This window comes from Diabrotica virgifera, chromosome 10, assembly GCF_917563875.1.
Source record: "Diabrotica virgifera virgifera chromosome 10, PGI_DIABVI_V3a".
NCBI classification, from domain to species: Eukaryota; Metazoa; Arthropoda; class Insecta; order Coleoptera; family Chrysomelidae; genus Diabrotica; species Diabrotica virgifera.
In genome coordinates this window covers 6,986,393-7,009,758 of record NC_065452.1, presented here as the reverse complement: position 1 = coordinate 7,009,758, position 23,366 = coordinate 6,986,393, and the positions used below count along the sequence as shown (strand labels likewise).

At 32.2% G+C, this 23,366-nt stretch overlaps 1 protein-coding gene across 8 annotated transcripts in view; it reads right to left on the bottom strand.

Moving 5' to 3' along the window:
- LOC114330054 (plasma membrane calcium-transporting ATPase 2) overlaps positions 1-23,366 on the bottom strand; it is a 631,040-nt gene that overhangs the window by 76,880 nt on the left and 530,794 nt on the right. For 7 of the 8 annotated variants that reach the window (XM_028279354.2, XM_028279356.2, XM_028279355.2 and 4 more), the window contains 9 exons: positions 18,786-18,821; positions 18,051-18,478; positions 11,976-12,218; positions 11,084-11,782; positions 10,076-10,270; positions 7,186-7,392; positions 6,927-7,125; positions 6,655-6,866; positions 4,404-4,555 (listed from right to left, as the gene is read on the bottom strand). In XM_028279354.2, the coding sequence (XP_028135155.1) occupies positions 4,404-4,555; positions 6,655-6,866; positions 6,927-7,125; positions 7,186-7,392; positions 10,076-10,270; positions 11,084-11,782; positions 11,976-12,218; positions 18,051-18,478; positions 18,786-18,821 (2,371 nt within the window). The remainder of the gene's footprint in view (positions 1-4,403; positions 4,556-6,654; positions 6,867-6,926; positions 7,126-7,185; positions 7,393-10,075; positions 10,271-11,083; positions 11,783-11,975; positions 12,219-18,050; positions 18,479-18,785; positions 18,822-23,366) is intronic. The other variant, XM_028279357.2, reaches the window with a different exon arrangement.

Below are 23,366 nucleotides of genomic sequence, written 5' to 3'. Positions count from 1 at the left end.
TGTGGGTCCACCGCTAGAGGGCGTAATTGAATATCAAAAATTAAAAAATTTAAATTTTACAAAATTTTCCTAATGAAGGGGCACTGGAAATCCGATTATTGTATTCTTCATCAAATTCTGCGCATATTTGATTTAACAAGTTTAACTCTACCTTTGCAAATAAGAGGTGGGGGTGAGTGGGAACCTTGTTATGAAAAAATGGCTGTAAGTCCGGTTCTGCTAAATCAAATTTTGAAAACTGGGTCTTGTTGAAGACAGACCTTTTTCTTCAATGTAAGCGTGATAATTTTGAACCATCCTAATAAGTAATAAGCCAGCTGAGAGGCGTTATTTAATTTTTTTCAGAAATCTAGTTTTCTTTGGAAAATATTAAATACAAGTATGCATTTTTAATCATATTTTATAAAATTAGATTAAATTAGCAATAGAATAGCGAAAACCGCATGTCGATACCTTTTTTATATCTCAAGATATCTCGAGAAACGTGTAAATTTTATACATAACTGTTACTATCACCGGTAAACTAAGTTAATGAAAAGTAGTGTGCTGTGGAAAAAAACAAAATAACATTTTCCAGATGTCAACGTATAAAAATATAATTAATTAAAACAACAATATAAAGAGAAACAATACTATTAAAATTAAATACAACAAAGAACAAAAAGAACTACTTAGTGACTACATAAATATTCAAATTGTTGCCCATCATACACTACTCTAGAATACATTAAACAGAGACTACTAAACGCCATTCAAAGCATATCGAGAGCAGAAATTGAGACTGCTGTTCAATCTACTCTTGAAAGAGTAAATGTTTGCAACGAAAATGATGGGCAACAATTTGAACATTTATGTCATCACTAAATAGTTGTTTTTATTTCTTTGTAATAGGGCTTTTCAACGCTTCTCATTTGTTTCGAGCCTCTGTCATATGCCGTATAATCCGTGTATAATATTAATATACGAGATATGAACGAGGCTCGAAACAAATGAGAAGCGTTGAAAAGACCTAATATACGTTGACAGCTGGAAAATGTTTCTTTGTTGTTTCCATAGCACACTACTTTTCCTAAACTTCGTTTACCGGTGACAGTAATAGTTATGTTTTTAAATTTACACGTTTTGTAAGATATCTCGAGATAGAAAAAAGGTATTAACATGCGGTTTTCGCTATTCTGTTGCTAATTTTGTCTAATTTTGTAATATGGTATTATAAATGCATGTTTGCATTTAATATTTTCCAAAGAAAACTAGATTTCTGAAAAAAATTAAATAACGCCTTCTAGCTGGCATATTACTCAGTAAGTTGGTTCGAAATCATAACTTTTACATTGACGAAAAAGATCTGTCTTCAACAAGACCAAGTTTGCAGAATTTGATTAAGCAGAACCGGACTCACAGCCAGTTTTTCATAACAAGGTTCCCACTCACCCCCACCTCTTGTTTCCAAAGGTAGACCTAAACTTGTAAATCAAATATGCGTAGAATTTTATGAAGAATACTACGATCGGATTTCCAGTGCCCCTTCATTAGGAAAATTTTGTAAAAATTTAGATTTTTTAACTTTTGATATTCAATTACGCCCTCTAGCGGTGGTTCCACAATTATGAAAATAATTTCCAGGCTTTTCCTGAGGCAACTTTTGTTATAAAATTTTTTATTTCAAAGCTCTACTATAAACGGTTCCTGAGATATGGCCGAGAGCCATTCTTATTGGGACAGCCGGTACACACATTTTACCTTTGACTGAAACAATTTGGCAAAACTTTTTAGGAAAAATAATTTTTACTAAAATTAATAATACAAATGTTTTGTTACAAATGGATTACAATTTATTGTTTAGAATGAAAATTTTCGGTCTTATCAGACCATCTTTAGTGAACTTAAAAGTACTTGCTAAATAACCCCATCACAAAATAGTGGATATTTTTAGATTACATATTAAATGCTTAAAATTATAAATTGAAACGACATATTATTCTGCTTCTCGTATTACTACGGTAACGTTCCTGTTTTCTTTGAGAAAAATTTCTCACTTGTGTTCAAAATTTTTCTGATGGGTGAAAGGAGTGTGTAACGTTACAAACGTCACATCTTTGCTATTTTATTTTTAAATAGTTATTTTCCTTTATTTTCTTTAATATTTCATTAATAATTATCTTCTGCATTCGTTTTAACTTGGTTTTTCGTTAAAAACCTGTTTGGCGCCCGTTCTATAGGCAACTCTCTTTTCATCTAACATCTAAGTCATCATACTGAACGTACTCCGTATATCCTTACTCTCTAGATATCTGTATTTTAATACGGAACATGGTTGTCCATCTCATCATACTTTGCGCTGTCATGTCAATGAGAGTGGCAATTAGTAATGGAGGGGAAAACTTAATTTATTTAAAGACATGAAATTTAAATATTAGCTTCATTTTAATCCAAACAGACGATCTCTTGAGGTAAGAAAACTCATTATTTTTTTTCTTGTAATCACAGTTCAACATATAACAGTTTTTATCTTTAAAGATTTACTTTTCGGGAACACTATGGCCTCTACTTGAAACTACTACCGCATCTGGGTTGTTCAGAAGACATCAGTCAACTATCTGCTGGTGCCACAAATCAGCGACTAGAGATTGTCGCACTGAAAACGTTGAAACACCAATGATGTGTTCTGTCATACAGATATTCAACAGCTGTTTCTTCTTCGTCTAGCCATTCACGTCCACATCTGAACATAAGCCTCTTCAAGTCTTCCTATCCATTGTTTTTTGTTGTACGCTACTTGTAGCCAATTTTTCCCGGCGGTTCGTTTCAGATCATCTGTCCATCTCATAGGAGGTCTGCCTCTGGGTCTTTTGTGTTCGTATGGTCTCCAGGTTAGAATTGTTCTGTGCCATTTGTTAAGATCGCTCCTAGCTACATGTCCAGCGTATTCCCATTTCAATTTTAGTGATTTTTGTACCACATTGGTGACTTTGGTTTTCTGTCTTATCCATGTGTTTGTTTTCCTGTCCTTAAGTGATATGCCAAGCATTGCTCTTTCCATCGCGTGTTGAGTGACTCTGAGTATGTTCATATTCTTTTTTGTGATTGTCCATGTTTGTGCCCCATATGTTAATATCGGAATAATGTATGCATCAAAAACTTTAGATCTAAGATGCAGTTGAATCTGCTGATTTCTGAGTATATAGTTCAGTTTGCCGAATGCTGCCCATGCTAACTTTCTTCTTCTTTTTATTTCTTCCGTTTGAATTTCCCTATTTAGTATCATTTTTTGTCCTAAGTATATATATTCTTCAACTTTTTCTATAACTCTGTTGTTTATTATTGTCATCGTTTCTTTGGAGTGCATGACTTTTGTTCTGTTTAAATTCATTTTCAGTCCTATTTTAGAAGATTCTGTGTGTAGCTCTGAAAGCATGGTTTGCAGTTCTTGTAGGTCAGTAGCTATCAGGATTATGTCATCCGCAAATCGTAGATTACTGAGGTAGCGGCCATTGATGTTTATTCCCTTATATTTAAAATTTAGGTTTTTAAAAACGTCCTCTAAAAGTAAAGTGAACAGTTTGAGTGATAGAGTGTCTCCCTGTTTGACTCCCCTGTTTAATGGTACAGGGTTCGTGTATTCATTTTCATTTAGGTAGTATGTAGCTGTAGCTTGGTTCATAGTTTATTTTATTAAATTAATATATCTGCTGTCTATTCTAGAATTTTGCATTGCGTTTATTACGGCCGTGTGTTCTAAAGTGTCGAAAGCTTTTTCGTAGTCTACAAATGCTATAAAAACTGGAAACTTGTATTCGTTACATTTTTCTATTAAGATTTTTGTGGTTAACAGGTGATCGGAAGTTGAATAGCCTTTTCTAGTTCAAACAGCTGTTTATACAGCCACAATTCAAGAACCTTTCCGTTATATTCTGTATGAGCATTTAAGTTTCAACTTTACAATGAAGTAATAAAAATATGTAGCTTATAAGCAGTTCCGTTATATTTTTTATATAAAGAATATAGCTAGGGAATAGCTTTGCTATTTTTCATAAAGACCACCTTGGTTATTTTAATCTGCACTTGATTTACAAATATTATAGTTTATAATAGTTATTTTCAATTTTTATTTTACATTTTTTTAAACTTTCAAAAAATGAAACAAAATTTCGTTCTCTCTTATAAGTTATTTGCCAGTTCTATTGTTTAATTTTCTGTGTTATTGTACTTATTATATCTGCACAATTGAACAAAGTACTTTAATTAATTCTATAAATAAACCATATGTAAATCAAGCTTGCTTCCGAAACATCAGTCATACGGATAGAATTCAGCTGAATTTGATTTACAATTTATTTGAGAAGCTAAAAATCATTTGACAGAATCACAAAAGCTTCAGCTACTAACAAAATGTTTATACTCACGAAAGAATCTTTGGAATTTTACTGGTTGGTACAGTCGTAACAAGTTGTCCCCATAGAAGAGTTCCTACTCCAAAGAAAAGGCACCACAGCCACTGGTCTCTATCCAAACTGGTTGTCGAAAACGCTACACCACCTAATTGGATAATACCCACCTACAATAAAATATTCACTGATAAGATATACCTGGACTGACCAATAAATAGGTATGTATTTATGTTAATAAAGGAAGTTTGTTCAGTTTATACTGGGTGTAACAAAAAGACAGGTCATAAATTAAATCACATATTTGACCAAAAATAGTTCAATTGAAGCTAACTTACCTTAGTACAAATGTACACATAAAAAAAAGTTACAACTCTTTGAAGTTGTAACGTTATAAACCTTACATATTTCAAATAATTATGTTTTGTATTTTCTTTAATATTTCATTAATAATAATCTTCTGTATTTGTTTTACTTCTTTTCCCCGTTAAAAACTTGTTTGGCGCCCTCTATTTCCTATCTCTCTTTTCATCTAATCATTCAGTCATAATACGGAACATGCTTATCTTACCATCTTTCTATGCGTCGTTGTTATTTCGATGACAGTGACAATTTCCCCGTTCGGCCACGCAAATTGTTTATGGAGGTGGCAGAATAATATTTTATAAAACGAGATGTAATTTAAATAAACCTTCACTTTATTCATCAGACCATCATCTCTCTTGGGGTAAGAAATTCATTATTCTATTTTATTGTACTCATTATATTCATACATTTATAGTTTCTTATAACCATTTATTTTCATATTTCACTTCCGAATCTTCAACCACGTGTGTGTGTTTCGTATATTTTATATTCTCTTTACTTATTAATATGCCTGTAGAAATCAAATAATTTAAATTCCTATTCATTTTATTTTATTCCTTTGCCATTTGCTACTTTTTCCGGTTATTTGGCAAGGAAAGGTTTCAATACTTCTTGATGTCACTAATATATGGCTTGTCTTCTAGTTTTTTGGGAATAAAATTCACTTTTCTCCCTTCGGGAGCCTCAAGCATCCTTAATCGCCGGCGATACAACCACGAGGACCACATAATGCATCTCATCTAGACTGCATCGACCAACACCCGTAGGCCTGGTGGAATACAACAACTACAAACTGAAAATCGACATGTGGCATTCTTATGACAGGAATTTTAAAAAATATATCAGTGAAATTTGTACACCCCATAAAAATTGTATGGGGGTTTTGTTATTAAAATATTATTGTGGTACCAGTAGTTGAACACAATGTTTTTAAAACTTTGTTGCCTTTTAGAACTTTTTCGATAAGCTAGTTTTCATCGAGATATTTTTAACATTTGTAAAATCCACCACATGTATGTAAATGTTATAATTTTCACCATATTATTACCAGGTATCTATAATCATACTAAACCATTTAAAAATATGTGGTGGATTTTAAAAATGTTCAAAATCTCTCGATAAAAACTGGTTTATAGAAAAAGTACAAACAGGCAATAAAGTTTTAAAAACACTGTGTTCAACTAATGGTACCACAATAATAATTTAATTGGAACGTACACAAATATTTGGGGGAGGGAGTTTAAGGGCACAAAACCCCCATAAAATTTTTATGGGGTGTACAAATTTCACTGTTATTTTGTTTAAGATATTCGTGCCATAAGAATGCCACAGGTTGACACAAAGACACAGGTTGATGGCTCTTAAGGACCGCTTCACTTTCAGGTCTATTATTATCATCTATTCATAGAATGGTACACAGAACGACTGGCTTAGAACCAGGAATATAATGGGGTTGTCTTTAGTGATGAATCTCGATTTTGTTTCGGGATGATTGATGTACAAACCACGGTCAGAAGACGACGTGTTGAGATGGAATCCAGTTTTCTTAATCGTTTGTATATTTTGCTACCCTGTATAATTTTACAATTTATAATGGGTGTTCCCTTAGTATATTTCATATTATTCTTCTACGAATTTTCATTTCTGTAGTTTTAAGAATTATCTCTCTGTTTTAAGTATGTAGGGTTCCTTGATATTTGAATAACACCACTTATAAGATCGTTCTCCCTACTTTGAGTTTGCACTTCGGTCTGTAGCTTCATCATCATCATCATCTTGGTGCTACATCCCTTAGAGGGCCTCGACCTTCTCAAGCTCGGTCTGTAGCTATACAACCATTATTTTATCTCTGAGTAAGTTGGGTTTATTAAATATTTTACCTTAAGGATCTCCAACTGCTTACCTGTGCTATACATGTTCCAATCCAGATAGTGTAGAAGATAGGATTGGTGAAGATACCTTCGAAAACATTCCTTTGTCCATGGATCTTCCTAGCGTTGAACTCATTGAAGAGAGTCATCATTACGAAAGAGTTGAAAATAACGGTGAAATGTTGAGTTGGAGGATGACCGATTTCCACTCCCCTTCCGGATTCAATATCCAAAAATTTGTCACCTAATCGCATAAAAAAAAAATAAATTTATTCTCGTTGGTGATGTAAATAAGACTACATACCTACAAACAATAAAGCAAAAATTACTACTAATTGATATATGGCTTGTCCTAAGATGTTCTTCATCATAGTTCTGGAAATCAAGGGTTTTGTTCTACCATACGGCTTCCTTAGCAGTAAGTCTCCAGTAGGCATTTCAGTAGCCAGAGCTAAAGAAGCTAATGTGTCCATAATTAAGTTAACCCATAACATTTGTACAGCCTAAAAAAAAACAAAATTAATTATAGACTTAAAATTGAAGTTCACTAAATGAATAATTACCTTCAAAGGACTGTCCTGGACAGCGCAAGCGCCAATAAAAGCTACGATAACAGCAACAACATTGACAGTAAGCTGGAACTGTAAAAATTTGGCTATACTGTCATAAACATTTCTACCCCACATAACAGCCTTGACGATACTACTGAAGTTGTCGTCAGTCAAAATAATATCAGAAGCTTCTTTCGCTACATCAGTACCAGCAATACCCTAAAGAAAAAACAGTATATTAATATGTATTAAGTTAATGTAACCAAAAGACACCATTAAGGGGCTATCCTAGTGTAAAAGTACGAAATTCATATATTTTTTTGGGAATTTCTAAAATAAAAAGTATTGTACCAATTGTTTTGAAAATTTGCATGCGCATACAATTTTCATACAAAAATATTGAAAATTAAACGATTTATACGCCATCTACTGGCACCGTGAATATAAAAAAACAGCTCCACTGCTGCAGTGATTGGGACTAATAGAGATCTTTAAACATAAAATTTCAAATTTAATATTGAAATATAAGTTATTTTCTATACCATCAACTAGGGTTTTTTTGATCGGATAAAAAATGTCAATTTGGCGGTTTTTGAAACCGAAAATATTTAGCTAATTTTAAAAATGTTTTTCAACACTTCTTCATTTTTACAAATTTTAATATTTTTCAAAAATCCTAGTTGATGGTATAGGAAATAACTTATATTTCAATAATCACTTTGAAATTTTATATTTCAGGATCTCTATTAGTCAAAATCACTGCAGGAGTTGAGCTATGTTTTTATTTTCACGGTGCCAGTAGATGGCGCATAAATCGTTTAATTTTCAATATTTTTTTATGAAAATTGTTTTACATATAAGTCTGTTTATAATAACTGCTTATGCAAATTTTCATAAAGATTAGTACAGTACTTTTTAGTTTAGAAATTCCCAAAAAAAGTATATGAATTTCGCACTTTTACACTAGAGTAACGGACTAAATTCAAAAGGTGATTCTTCTTTATTAACTTATTATTCCGACAAAAACCTAATAATAAAACCTGATATGATATAGAAGAGTATTTGAAGAGTACATGGGGAAAACAAGGAATGTCAATTTATACATGAATTTTGGCTTTTCTCGCCATGTGGTAGCAAAAACAGGATTATCGACTAGCCTATCGATTCAGGACAATAACCAGAAAAGTAAGTCTATATAAATTTTTTTAAGAATTTGTATCCAGGCGAACAACGAGGATTGTCGAGGATTATTAAATTAATAAGTTAATATAGATTAATATTATATTAAGATTATAGAATAAGAATTGCTAGAATTCTGCTAAAAATCTCCTAAGGAGTTCTTAGATATCACAAGAGTTAAACCTTTATTGGTGTTTATCTCATTATGTATAAAATGTGATATTCCTTATTATTCCCATGCACTCTTCATTTGAAAACACTCACAGAAAATAGTAATAAAGAACTAAATGACTGAAGTGTAGATGGTGCGTCATATAATTGGATAGCACGGCTACTTCGTGCACGAATGGAAAAGATGAAAATATGATACATCTTCACTATCTCAAGGACTAAAGGCTGTCTATAACGAGAAGTTGAGTGTCCACTCACGTGGAATCTAATAGTAGATAAACTTCTGTGCGATTTGACAACTCTAGGGATATCCTGTCAAGGATATACCGGTGATGCCATCATAATTGTGAATGAAAACTTCGAAAACACCCTCCGAAACAATTAACATTGTACATGGAACAAAAAGATGGGACTTAAGATCAACCCTTCCAAAACCACCTTAATAATATTTACAAAGTAACGTAAACTTAACCTAACCTTAAACTATCACAGTAGATGTGAGCATAGTTGATTGGTAAACAGATCATCATATATAGATAATAAACTCATCTGGGAGACGCACGAAAAAGAGACGTTACTGAAATACTTTTTATGGGGCCGGAATATTTTTGCGATATTACTAATAGTTTAATGCCATATTAAATCGAAAAAAAAGTAGCTCGCATTAGAAAGTATCTCCAATAAATTTTTACCCCACATATTATTTCACATCGTGGATCGAGAAGCCCGGACATAGGGCATTCAAATTATACAGCTCCTCTAATTACTGAGAAATCATCATAGTGGGCAAAAAAGGAGGATATTCTTAGAGGAGATAACACATGAAGAAGAGAAGAGGGGTTTCATTATTTAAGGTTACTTTGAGAAAATCTCTGTTATGTTTACGATTGTAAATTAAGCTCTTTAGTAGCATGCATATGTTTTTGCAATTTCTATTCTAGATCTAATTTTTTTTATCTCCATTTTTCCTTAACCACAAGTATTTATATATCTTATTGTATTGTTGATGTCCGGGTTTCTACATTTCTTAGTTGTTTTAAGACACTTCAATTTCTAGTCTATAATGTTCCTATGTGTTGTATACATGTTGTAGTATGCGTTCTGAACCTTTCATGTCGTTTCAAGCAATGACCATTTCGTCATAATACCTAGGAACGATGAACGTATTCATTCTTGTCGAACTCTTAGTATGTTTATTTTGCTTGTTAATTCTCCTTTGACTCTAATTTTTTAATGCTGTTTGGTTGTGATAAAGTCGAGATATAATTTTAGATCTCTACTGTCTGTGTTATTTCCCTTCAGAATACTTAAGAAATTTTTCATATTGGACTCCGTCAAAAGCTTTTTGGAAGTCTACGAATCACGCATATATCGTAGTTCATATCAAGTCATGGTTGTATAATTTACCCTAAATAGTGCTTTCCTGTTTCCAGACTGTTTCTAGCAGTAACGTTATTACATTGATTTGATTCTCATATAAAATCATTTGTACCGCTATTTGCTATTTGTGGATAGTACATATATCTATTTTTAAATGACTAACAAAACTTACCATAGCGAATCCGACATCTGCCTTTTTCAAAGCTGGACCGTCATTTGTACCATCACCAGTTACAGCTACAACTTCTCTGTTGTCACTGACTTTGCTGTCTATAATACCTTTGACGAGAATAAATTTATCGGTTGGAGATGACCTCGCAAGAACACGTAATTTAGGCCAAACTTTGTCAATAAGATGTTGTTGAACCTGAAACATTACTCTTTAGTAGCAAATACAGTTTTACGATTCCTAAAGGTTACTTTTTTAAATTTTGCATATGCTAGACTTAACTCCGGCGCATCTACATGTTTAGTATATTATGTTGGCTCTTACATCTGAATACGTATAGACCTGGATCCCGCGTACCAAAAAAAGTTGATTAATAGCAAGCTTAAAATTTGTTAATAGCTTAGCAGTATCTAGCCGGACAAACTTTAATGTATGGGAACATTTGAACAGGGGAAGTTTTAATTGTGGAACGTGATTTTAATTGTCGAACCTGACACGTTTATGATTGTGAAAACTAGCATGTTGTTTTTACGTTTATTCAATAGCAAACTTTATATAATATATGAAAACATTTTTGTCCAACAAATATTATATTGGGCGTTTTAATAACACTGCTCCAAACACCCAGATAATATACATTGCACCCAAATCTATTGAACCGATCTTAATGAAATTTACAGTATTGTTTTACTGTATCATAAAGTTTTTCTGGGTGAAATATGAAGGTACTAAGTTTAAAAAGTGGTTGAAAAACGTAAAATGCCAATACTAGTTTGGTATGGTTTTTTTCGCAATTATTGCTATTTTGCTACAAGGGTGACTATTTTTTAAATTTTTAACCAATTCTGTATTGTAGGAAATTTAATTACGCAACTTTTATGTCAATACAACTTTTCTCAGAAATGAATAGTTTTAAAGTTATAATCAAAAAACCCTGGACTATGTGGTATTTTCGAATTAAGAAATTTCTAGTAGTTAATAAAATTGTATAAAACATGTTAAAGTACTTACTTCTCCGGCACTGTCCCTGATTCTCCTGTTGAATTCTTTGCCCTCGAGAATAAGGAAGTCCTCGTTTGGTTTTACAATACCGCACTTAGTAGCTATCGACCTGGCTGTATTCACATTGTCACCAGTGACCATTCTGACAGTGATACCAGCTTTCTGACACCTCCTGATGGCATCAGGTACTTCATTTCGAACAGGATCTTCAATGCCCACAACGCACAGACATGTTAAGTTGTTGACTATGTTTCCTTCATCGTCCCAGTTAGGCTCATGTTCAATATGCACCTGATTGATTTCTGCTTTACCAGTAACGAAATCTCTGAAAGCGAGACAGATAGTTCTCAGACCATCACAAGCCATCGGTTCTATCACTTGCTTTAACAGCCTTTCCTGCATATCTCTGGTGAATTTTTCGAGACGACCATCATGGCCGTAGATAAAGGCACACTTTTGTAATATAATTTCTGAAGCACCTTTGGTAAACAATCGGTAACCACCTGATTCTCCAGCTATTTGGCGAGGGATTACGGTACTCATTGATTTTCTGTCTGAATTGAAAGTGTATACGCGAGTGAATGTTTCTTCGGGGAAGTCGTCCCTGATCGTTTGGTAGTTCTTTTGAAGTCCTAAAACGAATCCTAACAAGGCGCATTCTGTTTTGTTACCAACTTGTCTTGGTAGATCACTGCCCTCTTCCGGTGGCTGAAACAACAAAATATTACAAATATTGAAACAATGTATATTTACAGAAACCATATCCCTAACCGTTTCTCCTTCGAACTGACATGTATCGAAGATGAGCTCATTATTATAAGCATTATCATTTAAAGCAATGATTTTTATAGGGTACCTACATGTGGTCTGGTACTAAAATTATTTGTGCATTCAGACTTACCATTATTCTTGACGTGTAGCCACAATTGATCGAAATAGCTTGGATGATAACGTTTCCAACGTGGGCAGGTATATCAGAAAACTTGGGCATGGTTTTACAAAGTTGTTCGCAGATGTAGGACTGTACAACCGTCATCCTATTTGTAGTCAAAGTACCTGTCTTGTCCGAACAGATGGCAGTAGCGTTACCCATAGTTTCACAAGCGTCAAGATGCCTAACCAAGTTGTTATCCTTCATCATTTTCTGAAAATTAGAGATCGAATTATAAAATATACTTCCACATAAAAATTTTTGTTTATATTTTTGTTAGACCAGAGATGAAATACAAATAAGGAGACTATAGAGAAAAAATGGAAAATTTGTGGGAGAAACTTCAGCACACAACTAATCCAGGCCTCAATAACAGAGAAAGAATCTCATGAGAGCTCAATACTGTTGATAACCCAGGTATCTACAATGAGTAAAATTTTCCTTCTTAAGAGGGAGTGAGAGTGTAAGCCATACGGCTTAAATCTGAAAATACGCTTAGTTAGTAAGATAATATAACGCAGATTTAACCACAAAAGTAATCAAAGGTATATAATAACTTATAAACAGTTAAGTATATACAGTATATCCCTGTAAGTTGGAACCATATGGAAAACTTTTTATTATTAATTTTAAGAAAAAAAGGTATTTTTCATAAAAAGCTCTTCATGGTCTAAAACCCAAGATTCAACCATCAGATATCAAATTTTATAAATATTATACGAAGTACATATCGTCGCCTTAATACTATAACTTGATAACTCGAAATTAGTAGTTTTGAGATAAACGGGTTTAAAGATTTTTAAGATATTTGTGCTGCTCCCATGATGTTGGTAAATACGGAATTCACTCTGCAGCTCTAAAATACTGTTCCTTAACTTTTTGGCTACTGATCTATTTAGAAATACGGTGCAAATTTGCTTTCCAATATGGAAAATAACATGAAAAATTAGAGTTATCAAGTTTTAGCACTACCCTAATGTTAACGTTTGGTAATGTCGCATGAGATGCCAAGTTGCATCTAAGTGAACTTTTTAACAAAACTAATATTTTAAGCATTATTTTGGTGAAAATTAGCCCTGTGCCATGGGGTTTGCCAGATCTGCTAACAATTCTAGAATTTTTGCATTAACATGAACCGAATAAACAGATAGCATTTATGTGGTAAGCTCAATGGCTTCAGAAAAACACGTGCTACAACTAGATAACTGGAGTTACCTAGTTATAGCATTCAGTGTATGTTGCATTCACGATTATTTCTATTAAAAAATAGCTTGATAACTTATCTTGTCAAGTTTTAGCACTGAATATTAGCGGCATTTGAGTTTTATCAACTTTCGTCAATCGTAAATAAATACTTAACCCGTTTGAAGCTAGTCATCAAGTTTTTACACAATATAGAGGCAAATAAAATACATCTTGTGAACTAGTTATCTCAAAAACGTCAATTTTGGAGTTATCAAGTTATAGTACTAAGGCGACGATATTATGTCAAAAAATATGAATTTCGCTCAAAAGTAAAGTAGCTTAATTTTTCACAATATTGAAAATTGTTATTATGAAAATAATAATTTTTCTTAAATAAAATTATGGAGAGGTAACCAACATTATTTTAAGTTGTTTCAATTAAAAAAACTCTTTTACGAAAAAAAGTTTACGAAAATTTTACGAAAAAAAGTTATTCTTTATAAAATCTTCTGCAATGTCTAAAACCTAAAATATAACCATCTTATATCCAATTTTATCAATTTATACGAGGTATGTCAAAAAATATAAATGTCGCTCAACAGTAAAATATTTTTATTTATTGTTTTTCACAATATCGAAAATTGTGATGATAAAAGTTCTTTAGAATTAAATGCTATGTTCCAATATGTAATTACATCCTTATAATTGAAATATTCTGAACTATAAAGGTACTTTATTCTTGATCGAAATTCATCTTTTTTGACATACCTCGTATAAAATTGATAAAATTTGATATAAGATGGTTGTATTTTAGGTTTTAGACCATGCAGAACTTTTTATGAAGAATAACTTTTTTCGTAAAATTAATAATAAAAGTTATCATAATTGAAATAACTGAAAATAATTATTTTAATAAATTTTAATAATTACTTATTCATAAATTTTCAAAAAAAATTTCAATTAGAAGGATGTAATTGTATATTAGAATATACTTCTTAATTCCAAATAACTTTTCATAATAACAATTTTCAATATTGTGAAAAATACAGCTACTTTACTCTTTAGCGAAATTTATATTTTTTGACAGACCTCGTATAATATTCATAAAATTTGATATGTGATGAGTGAACATTAGGTTCTAGACCATGCAGAACTTTTTATGAAGAATAACTTTTTTTCGTAAAATTGATAATAAAAAAGTTTTCCCAATGGTTCCAACTTACAGGGACATACTGTATGTATAATACATATAATGTACAAAAACCAAAAATAAAAGTATAGTGGATTGAACGAAATTTAAAAATATATTTTAGACTAAAAGAAATAAGTTGGACAAATAGGTTGATAAGTTGAAAGGGTGAAATTATTTTACATAGTTTTAGAAATCGGTACTACAAAATTATGTAGAAAGAGATAAACAACGCTCAATATCAGCTTTGATGTAAGGTACTGAATATTGTACATTCAAAAACAAACGATACCTTTGTATTATAATTTATATGTCGGACTACCAACCTACTGGAAGCCTTGACAGAATGCCGAATTGACTATCGGTATATAAATATAATTAAACACATATTTATACCAAAACGCAACAGCTAGTGTTAGAGTGGGTGATAGTCAAACTCAGAAATTCCTGATAAAACGTGGAGTACGTCGGGGAGACACCATATCACCGAAACTTTTCACTAGCTTTTGGAATATACAGGGTGAGTCACCACTAACGGGACGGAAGATTACAGCGAAATGGTAAAAGATTTGAAAAAAATTTTAAATTAGTAGTTTGTAAGTTGATAAAATCTACATTTTAAAATTATTTTGAAATATACAGGGTGTCCCAATAAATGGCGGCGTATCAAAGTTATATTTTTTCTTATAGAACACCCTATATTTTATTGCAATTTTTAATTGTCCGCAAAAAATAAGGTATAGTTTCATAAGGCTTCCCTATACCTATGTACAGAGTGTTCTGAGTTATGTTGACTTTTCTTAAATGAAAATTATGTCTATTTATTAGACCATTATTATGAAAAGTACGTATATTGGTCTGTATACAATACATTAAAAAAATCAGGATCTTCTATAAAGTCTAAAGTCCATAAACGATAAGTTAAATATTTATCATAATCCTGTTTGGTCTAATACTGGTGTAGTTGAGTTTTATATGGATAATAGTGGTTTCTCTTAAGTATTCTAACAGTCGTTTGACTGATTTACAATTCACCCGAAATTTTTTTTACTAGTATTTGGGTTTTCCTTAACAGAAAGCAGGGCATCAAGCTCCTTAACGTCATCACAAATAACTGGTTTATTTTTATTTAACTTTCCATATGCAACATTACCAGTAGCACGGAATCTATTGAAATCTCTTAAAAACGTCCTTTTTTGGGTGTCTTCTATCAGGATACTTTTGAGCGTAAACTTAAGAAGGTAAGATACAATTTTGCAAACACCCCCCCATGCAAAGTAACATGTTTACTCTTTCGTAGATAACGTGATTATTCATTTTTAGGAACAATTAAATTTGAATATCATACACGGATGTTTATATTTTTGATAATTACCAGACCGTACTGTCATAAAATGACGATGTCATACAATGATATACTCGTACATCTTTTGTTTTAAACTCGATTTACAGATTACGAATAAAAATAATTGTAAATTACGCAATAACTATTAGACCTAGGTATAGGACATCCATATACCATTCGAAAGAGGTGACTCCGTTTAGTATAATGGTGTATTAATATACATGGTGTTCCATTTAAAATAAGCATCATATGACACATTGAATAATCCAATAATGAAACTGTAAATGTTGAACACCCTGGTAATAATTAATCATGGAATACATTCAGCCAATATCCAACTATTTAGGTGTAAAAGTATTTTTTTCATAATTTCTTAAATAACTTGACAATAAGCCTTCTTTTAAAACTTTACATTTTAAGAAAAGTCACCATAACTCAGAACACTCTGTACATAGGTATAGGGAAGCCTTATGAAACTATACCTTATTTTTTGCGGACAATTAAAAAATGCAATAAAATACAGGATGTTTCATAAGAAAAAATATAACTTTGATACGTCGCCATTTATTGGGACACCCTGTATATTTCAAAATAATTTTAAAATGTAGATTTTATCAACTTACAAACTACTAATCTAAAAATTTTTTCAAATCTTTTACCATTTCGCTGTAATCTTCCGTCCCGTTAGAGGTGACTCACCCTGTATATGTAAACCAGCAAAACTGATCGACAAGGGCTTAAACATAAATGGAAAAAAGCTTAGCCACCGGAGGTTTGCCGATGATTGTATTAATAGCTGAAAGGATAAATAACGCCAAAGAACTTTTAAATCAGCTCTACCTTTCCTTGCTAGAAGGGGGATTGAAAATAAATATATCTAAAACCCAGATGATGACAAATATCGTAGTCAGCGAAGAGATATGCGTAGGAACAAGATCCATAGACTAGATAATGGCTTATAAACACCTAGGTCATGAGATTCGCATAGGAAAAGATTACCAAACCGTTACACTGTGGTTCCAAATGCCGAAAACGTGGTCATAAACCTTTAAAAGGGTATATTGTTCATACACTTCGGAATTACCTTCGTAGTTAAGGGTTTTTGACATCGCTAATTACGAATCTGACATTGTTTTAAACAAAATGGCGGATCCAACATGACGGAAAGAAATTGAAAATATCAATAAAAACGCAAAATTTTTGCAAATTTTGGTAGTTTAAGGTCGCTGATTACAAATCTAACATTATTTTTTTGAAAAACAAAATGGCGGATCCAATTTTATATTAAAAGGGACTTTTAAAATCGCTGATTACCAAGACATTTTCTTTTTGAAGTACAATATTCAGAACCTTTTACTTATGTACAACCGCTCATACATACTCAACAATCGCCAGAATAATGTAATATGCGTCATTTCAGACTTTTATATTCAAACAACTGTCAGCAATGCAAAGGCAGTTAAAGGAAGCTAAACCAATGTGATTCTGTATCTTAATTCTTACTGTACATTTTGAGATTAATAAACATTAATCGTAGAATTATGCAGAATTATGTACTTTTTGAATGTATTTTTACGAAATTTTGATTATTTCAAGTATATTTTTACTACTTACTCATTAAAAAATTTTATGCAATTTCTGTTATCAAATCTTTAGTCAACTTTTATTTTACATTAATACATACTTGAAAAAGAAGAATCTGCTTTACAGCGATAAAATTGATAAACTACAAAACGTTTTACAGCGTTTTCAATATACGCGTTCTTTTTCACTTTCACTGCCGCCAAAATAAAGTCGTACATGGCTCACTAGTCCCTGAGCTATGAATAAGAATAGGTCCGGTCTGATCCTTATACCTGCGTATTCTGACCGTACGATAGTATATAAAACAACTGTAAACAGGAAAATCCCTAAATAGGGACTTTACCTCATGGCCACGTTTTCAGCATTGGAACCACTGTGCGTTGACTGTCGTATAAGACTACGTGGGCAGCCTTCAGCATGTTGATCAGGAGTGTCTGATGCAGTAGAGAGGATAGCAATACTGAAATGGAACTGGGCAGGTCACGTGGCTCGAATAATAGATAACAGATGGACAAAGCGGATACTGGAATGGAGACCGAGAGATGATGCCTACCGAAGCAGAGCTCGTCCACCCATACGTTGGAGTGACGATCTAAACCGTTGTCATTGGATGAACGAGGCACAAGATCGAAACAGATGGAAAATTATGAGGGAGATCTATACCCAGCAGTGGACAAGCGAAGATTGAATGAAGAGAAACCTACTACAGCATAATAAATAGATAACAGAAATTATAACTTACCTTGACACTGTAAGCTAGAGACAAGGTAACGGCCAGTGGCAACCCTTCAGGTACAGCTACGACAAGTACAGTGACACCAATAATGAGGTACCGGACCATATAGTTGGCGTACACGTTTTTCCATGCTTGATGATTGATGACGAAAGTCTTGATACAGAATTGTATAATCAGAATGATAACAGTAAGAACTGCAATGGTGGACCCAGCATAACCGATCTGAATAGCAAGTTTTGTAAGTTTCGCTTGAAGTACTGATTTTTCCTTTTTGTTCCTTTCTCCGGCGGATTTTTCAGATTGTACGTGATTTTCTTTGCCGTCATGATCAGGGGCAGCTGATGCGTCAAGCTTGAATCCTGTCTCCCCGGCTCCTGCTTCTTCTTTGTTCCCTGTGTTCATATGGCTATTTCCAGTAACATTTTCTTCATCACCTACACGACAATCATTATTTATAAAATGATATTTAAAACCAAGAGTCAGAGATTCCATAAAATTTGTCTTCTTTAATCAAGAGAAATGTTAAAACATAGAACATTGCATTAAAGTCAGATGACTATTAACTACGAATCTCTGTGCGAACATTAATTCAACAATCAACAGTTCATCTCAAAACAGTTATACATGCTTCATTTAGAGTGTTAGAGAATCTGAATTTTAATATTTTTTTTTTAAATTAACATTAATTATAATTACATAGATTTATTTAAGTAATTTGTAAAAAAATAAAAAATTATTCACCTGTTAAACTTTTCTTCTTCCGCTGCTTTTTAGCTTCTGTACAAAAACACATGCAAAAGGAGAACATTAGCAATCTCAAAAACACTCCCAAAGTCCTGGCATGGGTACATATAGACAAGTGTGCAATTTATGACGGAAAAATGATAAAAAATACTCTGTTTGCTATATAATTTTCGGTTGATTTATTAGATTCATTATCACAAATATTTATATAGAAAATGGTTCCATGACATCTCGTAACGCGACAGTTCGTAACGGACAATTCGTAACGCCGTCACTTCGTAACGGCAACAGTTCGTAACTATACATATTCGTAACGGTACAATTCGTAATGCCAACATTTAATTTTTTTTAGCAAATTTAGTATTACTGAATTTATACAAAAATACATTTTGCATACATACATTCCTATACTGAAAGTAGTGGTATTTTTTTTTGGACATATATTTTTGCATATTTATATTCTTGTTAATATGACAACTAAAGAATTTTATTAAAATTGTTTATCTTGAATTATCACTTTAAAGTAGTAAAATTAAGTGTGAAAAATAATGAAACAAATAAAAACAGTTTAATAAATAATAATGTATTTAATATAATAATTAATACAATTTACATTACTGGATTATTTTTATTTTAAGACATAATTTTAAAAATTTATTTCTCTACGAAATATGAAACGTGTCAAAATGTTTATAGACGGAGAGCTAGAGCCGAAAAATCATCGTCATAAGTAATATGGAGTTTTTCCTGTGAAATGTGTCCATTGTATATTGACAATTATGACCCCTTTCAGGCTGACACCTCAGTGGATACAGGAAGTAGCAATAAGGGATGAAAGGGGAAAGTTAGTGCAGTCATTAAAGGTTTTCACCTCCTATTTTGTTAAACCTCCATCGATTTGCATGAAAATTGGTGACTAGTTAGAGCATACCTCAAGAAATAAAACTGAGTTGGTGCCAACTTTCACTCTTACACTGGTGGTGAATACCATCCCTTCCCGCGGGTGAAAACAATTTTATTAAAAATAACCCCACAAATCGATAGAGGGACAAATTTTAAGTAAAATTTGTTATATCATGTTATTAAAATAAATCAATACTTTTTGAGTAATTAAAGATCAAAGATTTGTCTATTTAAGAGCATATGCGTGAAGTTACGGATGATAAAAAGAACATATTAATTAATTGTATGTTAGTAAAATATTTATATTATTTCGATATTTAATTCAATGTTTTCTATCAATATAAACTGAATATGTACAGAAACTGGAGGTGTCAAATAATTAGTACATTTGACATATTTGAATACACTATTGCTAAATTTATAATATCGAAATAATATAAAAATAATATTTTAGTAACATACAATTAATTAATATGTTCTTTTTATCATCCGTAACTTCACGCATGTGCTCTTAAACAGACAAGTCTGTGATCTTTAATAACTCAAAAAGTATTGATTTATTTTAATAATATGATATTACAAATTTTACTTATAATTTGTCCCTCTATCAATTTGTGGGGTTATTTTTAATAAAATAGTTTTCACCCCCGAGAAGGGGTGGTATCCACCCCCAGGGTAAAAGTGCAAGTTGGCACCAAATCATTTTTATTTCTTGGGGTATGCTCTAACTAGTCACCAATTTTCATGCAAATCGATGGAAGTTTAACAAAATAGGAGGTGAAAACCTTTAAAGACTACACTAACTTTCCCCTTTCATCCCTTATTGCTACTTCCTGTATCCACTGAGGTGTCAGCCTGAAAGGGGTCATAATTATCAATATACAATAGACACATTTCACATGCCAAAGTCCATATTACTTATGACGATGATTTTTCGGCTCTAGCTCTTAGACTATTATCCGGATGCTGGTTAATTAAATTGATGAACGTAATTTCAATTGAAACTGTAATGAAAGTTAGGTTCCATGTGGACAAAAATAAACAGAGTATTTCAATTTTGACGTTACGAATGGTGCCGTTACGAATATGTATAGTTACGAACTGTCGCCGTTACGAAATTTCCGTTACCATTTGTGGGGTTACGAACTGTCGCGTTACGAGATGTCTTGTCACGATAGAAAATATAAAGGATTCACACAAACTCATAAGTTATAAACACAAAGAAAAAATTGAATGGTTAGACTAAGAAATAACTGAATCACATAAATGACTATACAAAAATCTCTTAGTAAATTGTTTTACTTATTTATCAAATCTTAGTAGTGGAAGCGAAAACTCAATCTAAAAAACAAATAAAAATGAAAATTGTTTAAAATGCAGGTAGAAACATTAAACATTACTCTTCCATGAAGAAACCCTTTTGTTTTGTTCAATGAGGCAACAAGAGTTAGCTTAAAATATTGTGGGAGATTTGAGTGTCTCTAGTAAAAACAGTAGAAAGATTTATTTGTAAGTTGCACCACTTCCTAAGACTAGCGTTTAGTAACGGTTCTGTAATGCTTTACCATCAGCTTCAAAGATAGATCTCAAAAAGTTGGCATCTAGATGAGTGAGATCTGAGACAGATTGTCATTATTAAATAAATGACTATGATAAATTTTATCATAGTCATTTCATCTTTTTGTGTGCCAAAACTTGCTATTCGTATAAAATAATGCTCGCCTCCCCGTTGCTGGAAAAATGCAGTACTAGCATGCTGTTGATATAGCAGTAATCGAAACTCCAACGGCACTACAGACCAAATTGAGTCTCGGCCCCCTCCACCCATCGAAGCCTCTGAAGTTTAACTAATTCCGAGATCGATGACCCTTTGAACAGTTGGTAGAGTTCATAGTTCTGCCGTGTTAACTCAAAAGGGCGTAACTGCAATTTTTATTAAAAACGAGTTTCATATCCCACGCGTTATTTAGTAATCTTTTCTACAAGTCTACCTGAGTTTCATAGCCATATCTGCAATAAAACCGGATATATACTGCTTAAATTAATAGCCGTATCTGAATTTTTTACTAAAATGTTAGCTTTAAAAGCCGCAACTGTAAATGTTAACACAAAAAGCCGTAACTAAAAAGTTTTCGGCAGATACGGCCTATTCACTTAACATTTCAAGATATTAATATGTTGGCGCGAAAAGTAGTAAACTGTCAATTTACTTTATAAAGTTATTAACTGTAAAACTAATGTATGAATCATTTAAAGCAAAGTACAGTATTCAATGTTCGTATTATTTATATCGTCAATTCGTTAGTGAGCTTAATATTTCATTTGCAAAGCTTGGAAACGAAGAGTGCTTTACTTGTGAAAAATACGAAATTCATAAAAAAGAAAGCTCACACGTGTTAGATGACGGTCTAGTTTGTCCTGAATGCGAAACATATCACAAAATCATCAAGAAAAATTTATAAAGGCCCGAGAGATGTACAACGCTGATTTCAGATTGTTGGGCGATTCTAGAGTTTATACAGCTGATCTGCAGAAGGTATGAATTTTATTTTGAATAATATCTGTTATATTTGACCTTACACAATCTTTTTGTAGGTAATTATGCTCCCAAGATGCGATACTTTCAAAGAAATTATATTTACTCCTAGACTGATAGCCTTTAATGAGAGCTTTGTTCCAGTTGGTACTTCTAAAACTTCTACAGCTGTTCTATGGCATGAAGCTATTTCTGGACGAAAAAATGCTGATATTGTTAGCACATTTTATGCATTTTTAAACAAAATTAGGGATTCCGAAGAAGTTGTTATTTGGCTGGATAATTGTTCCGGTCAGAACAAAAATTGGTGCTTGTACACATTTTTTGTGTATGCTGTAAACTCATTAGAATTGAACATTAGGAAAATAACTCTTAAGATATTTTGAGTCAGGTCATACATTTATGGCAGCTGACTCATTTCACCATAGAGTCGAGCAATCACTAAATCGACAAGGTAAAGTTTATGACTTCTTTGATTTTGTAAATGCGGTTAAAACGTCAACACGTAATGTCGAAGTTATCGATATGGCTTTTAAGGATCTTTACAACTGGAAATACGAATCATCTCAATATAAAATAACAAGGTTGGTCCCTCGTCCGTACCTTTAACAAATGGTGGAAGTTCAGTTCATGAGAGGTTTCCATACATTAGGTTATAAAACTAGTTTTGAAGGAGAAATCATAAGTGCCAATTTTTTAAAGGCTAATATAAAAAAAATGGCATTGCAAAACCACTCTCTATCTCTCAACCACGAGGTATTACCATGGAAAGAAAACAGAATATAATCACTAAAATTGATCAAATAATGCCCCCAAGTCGCATTACATTTTGGAAAAATATTTTTGTCAGCGAAAATGTGGACACAATATTGATGATTAATATAATATAATAACTAGTTCGAAGTAGAAAATTTAGTATTAATTATTTATATTTGTTTGACTGAGTATGATATTTTAGTTAGTCTGTATTGTTGTTTACTTTTTTAACTTTTCCTAATTATTAAGAATAACTTACGAAATTAATACATTAATATTGTAACGTTCATTTGTTTAATGCAATAAATATTTTCAAAAAATCATGTAGTTACGTTCTTAATTATATACCTCATGTTAAGTGAAAAAGGCGTATCTGTCAAAAG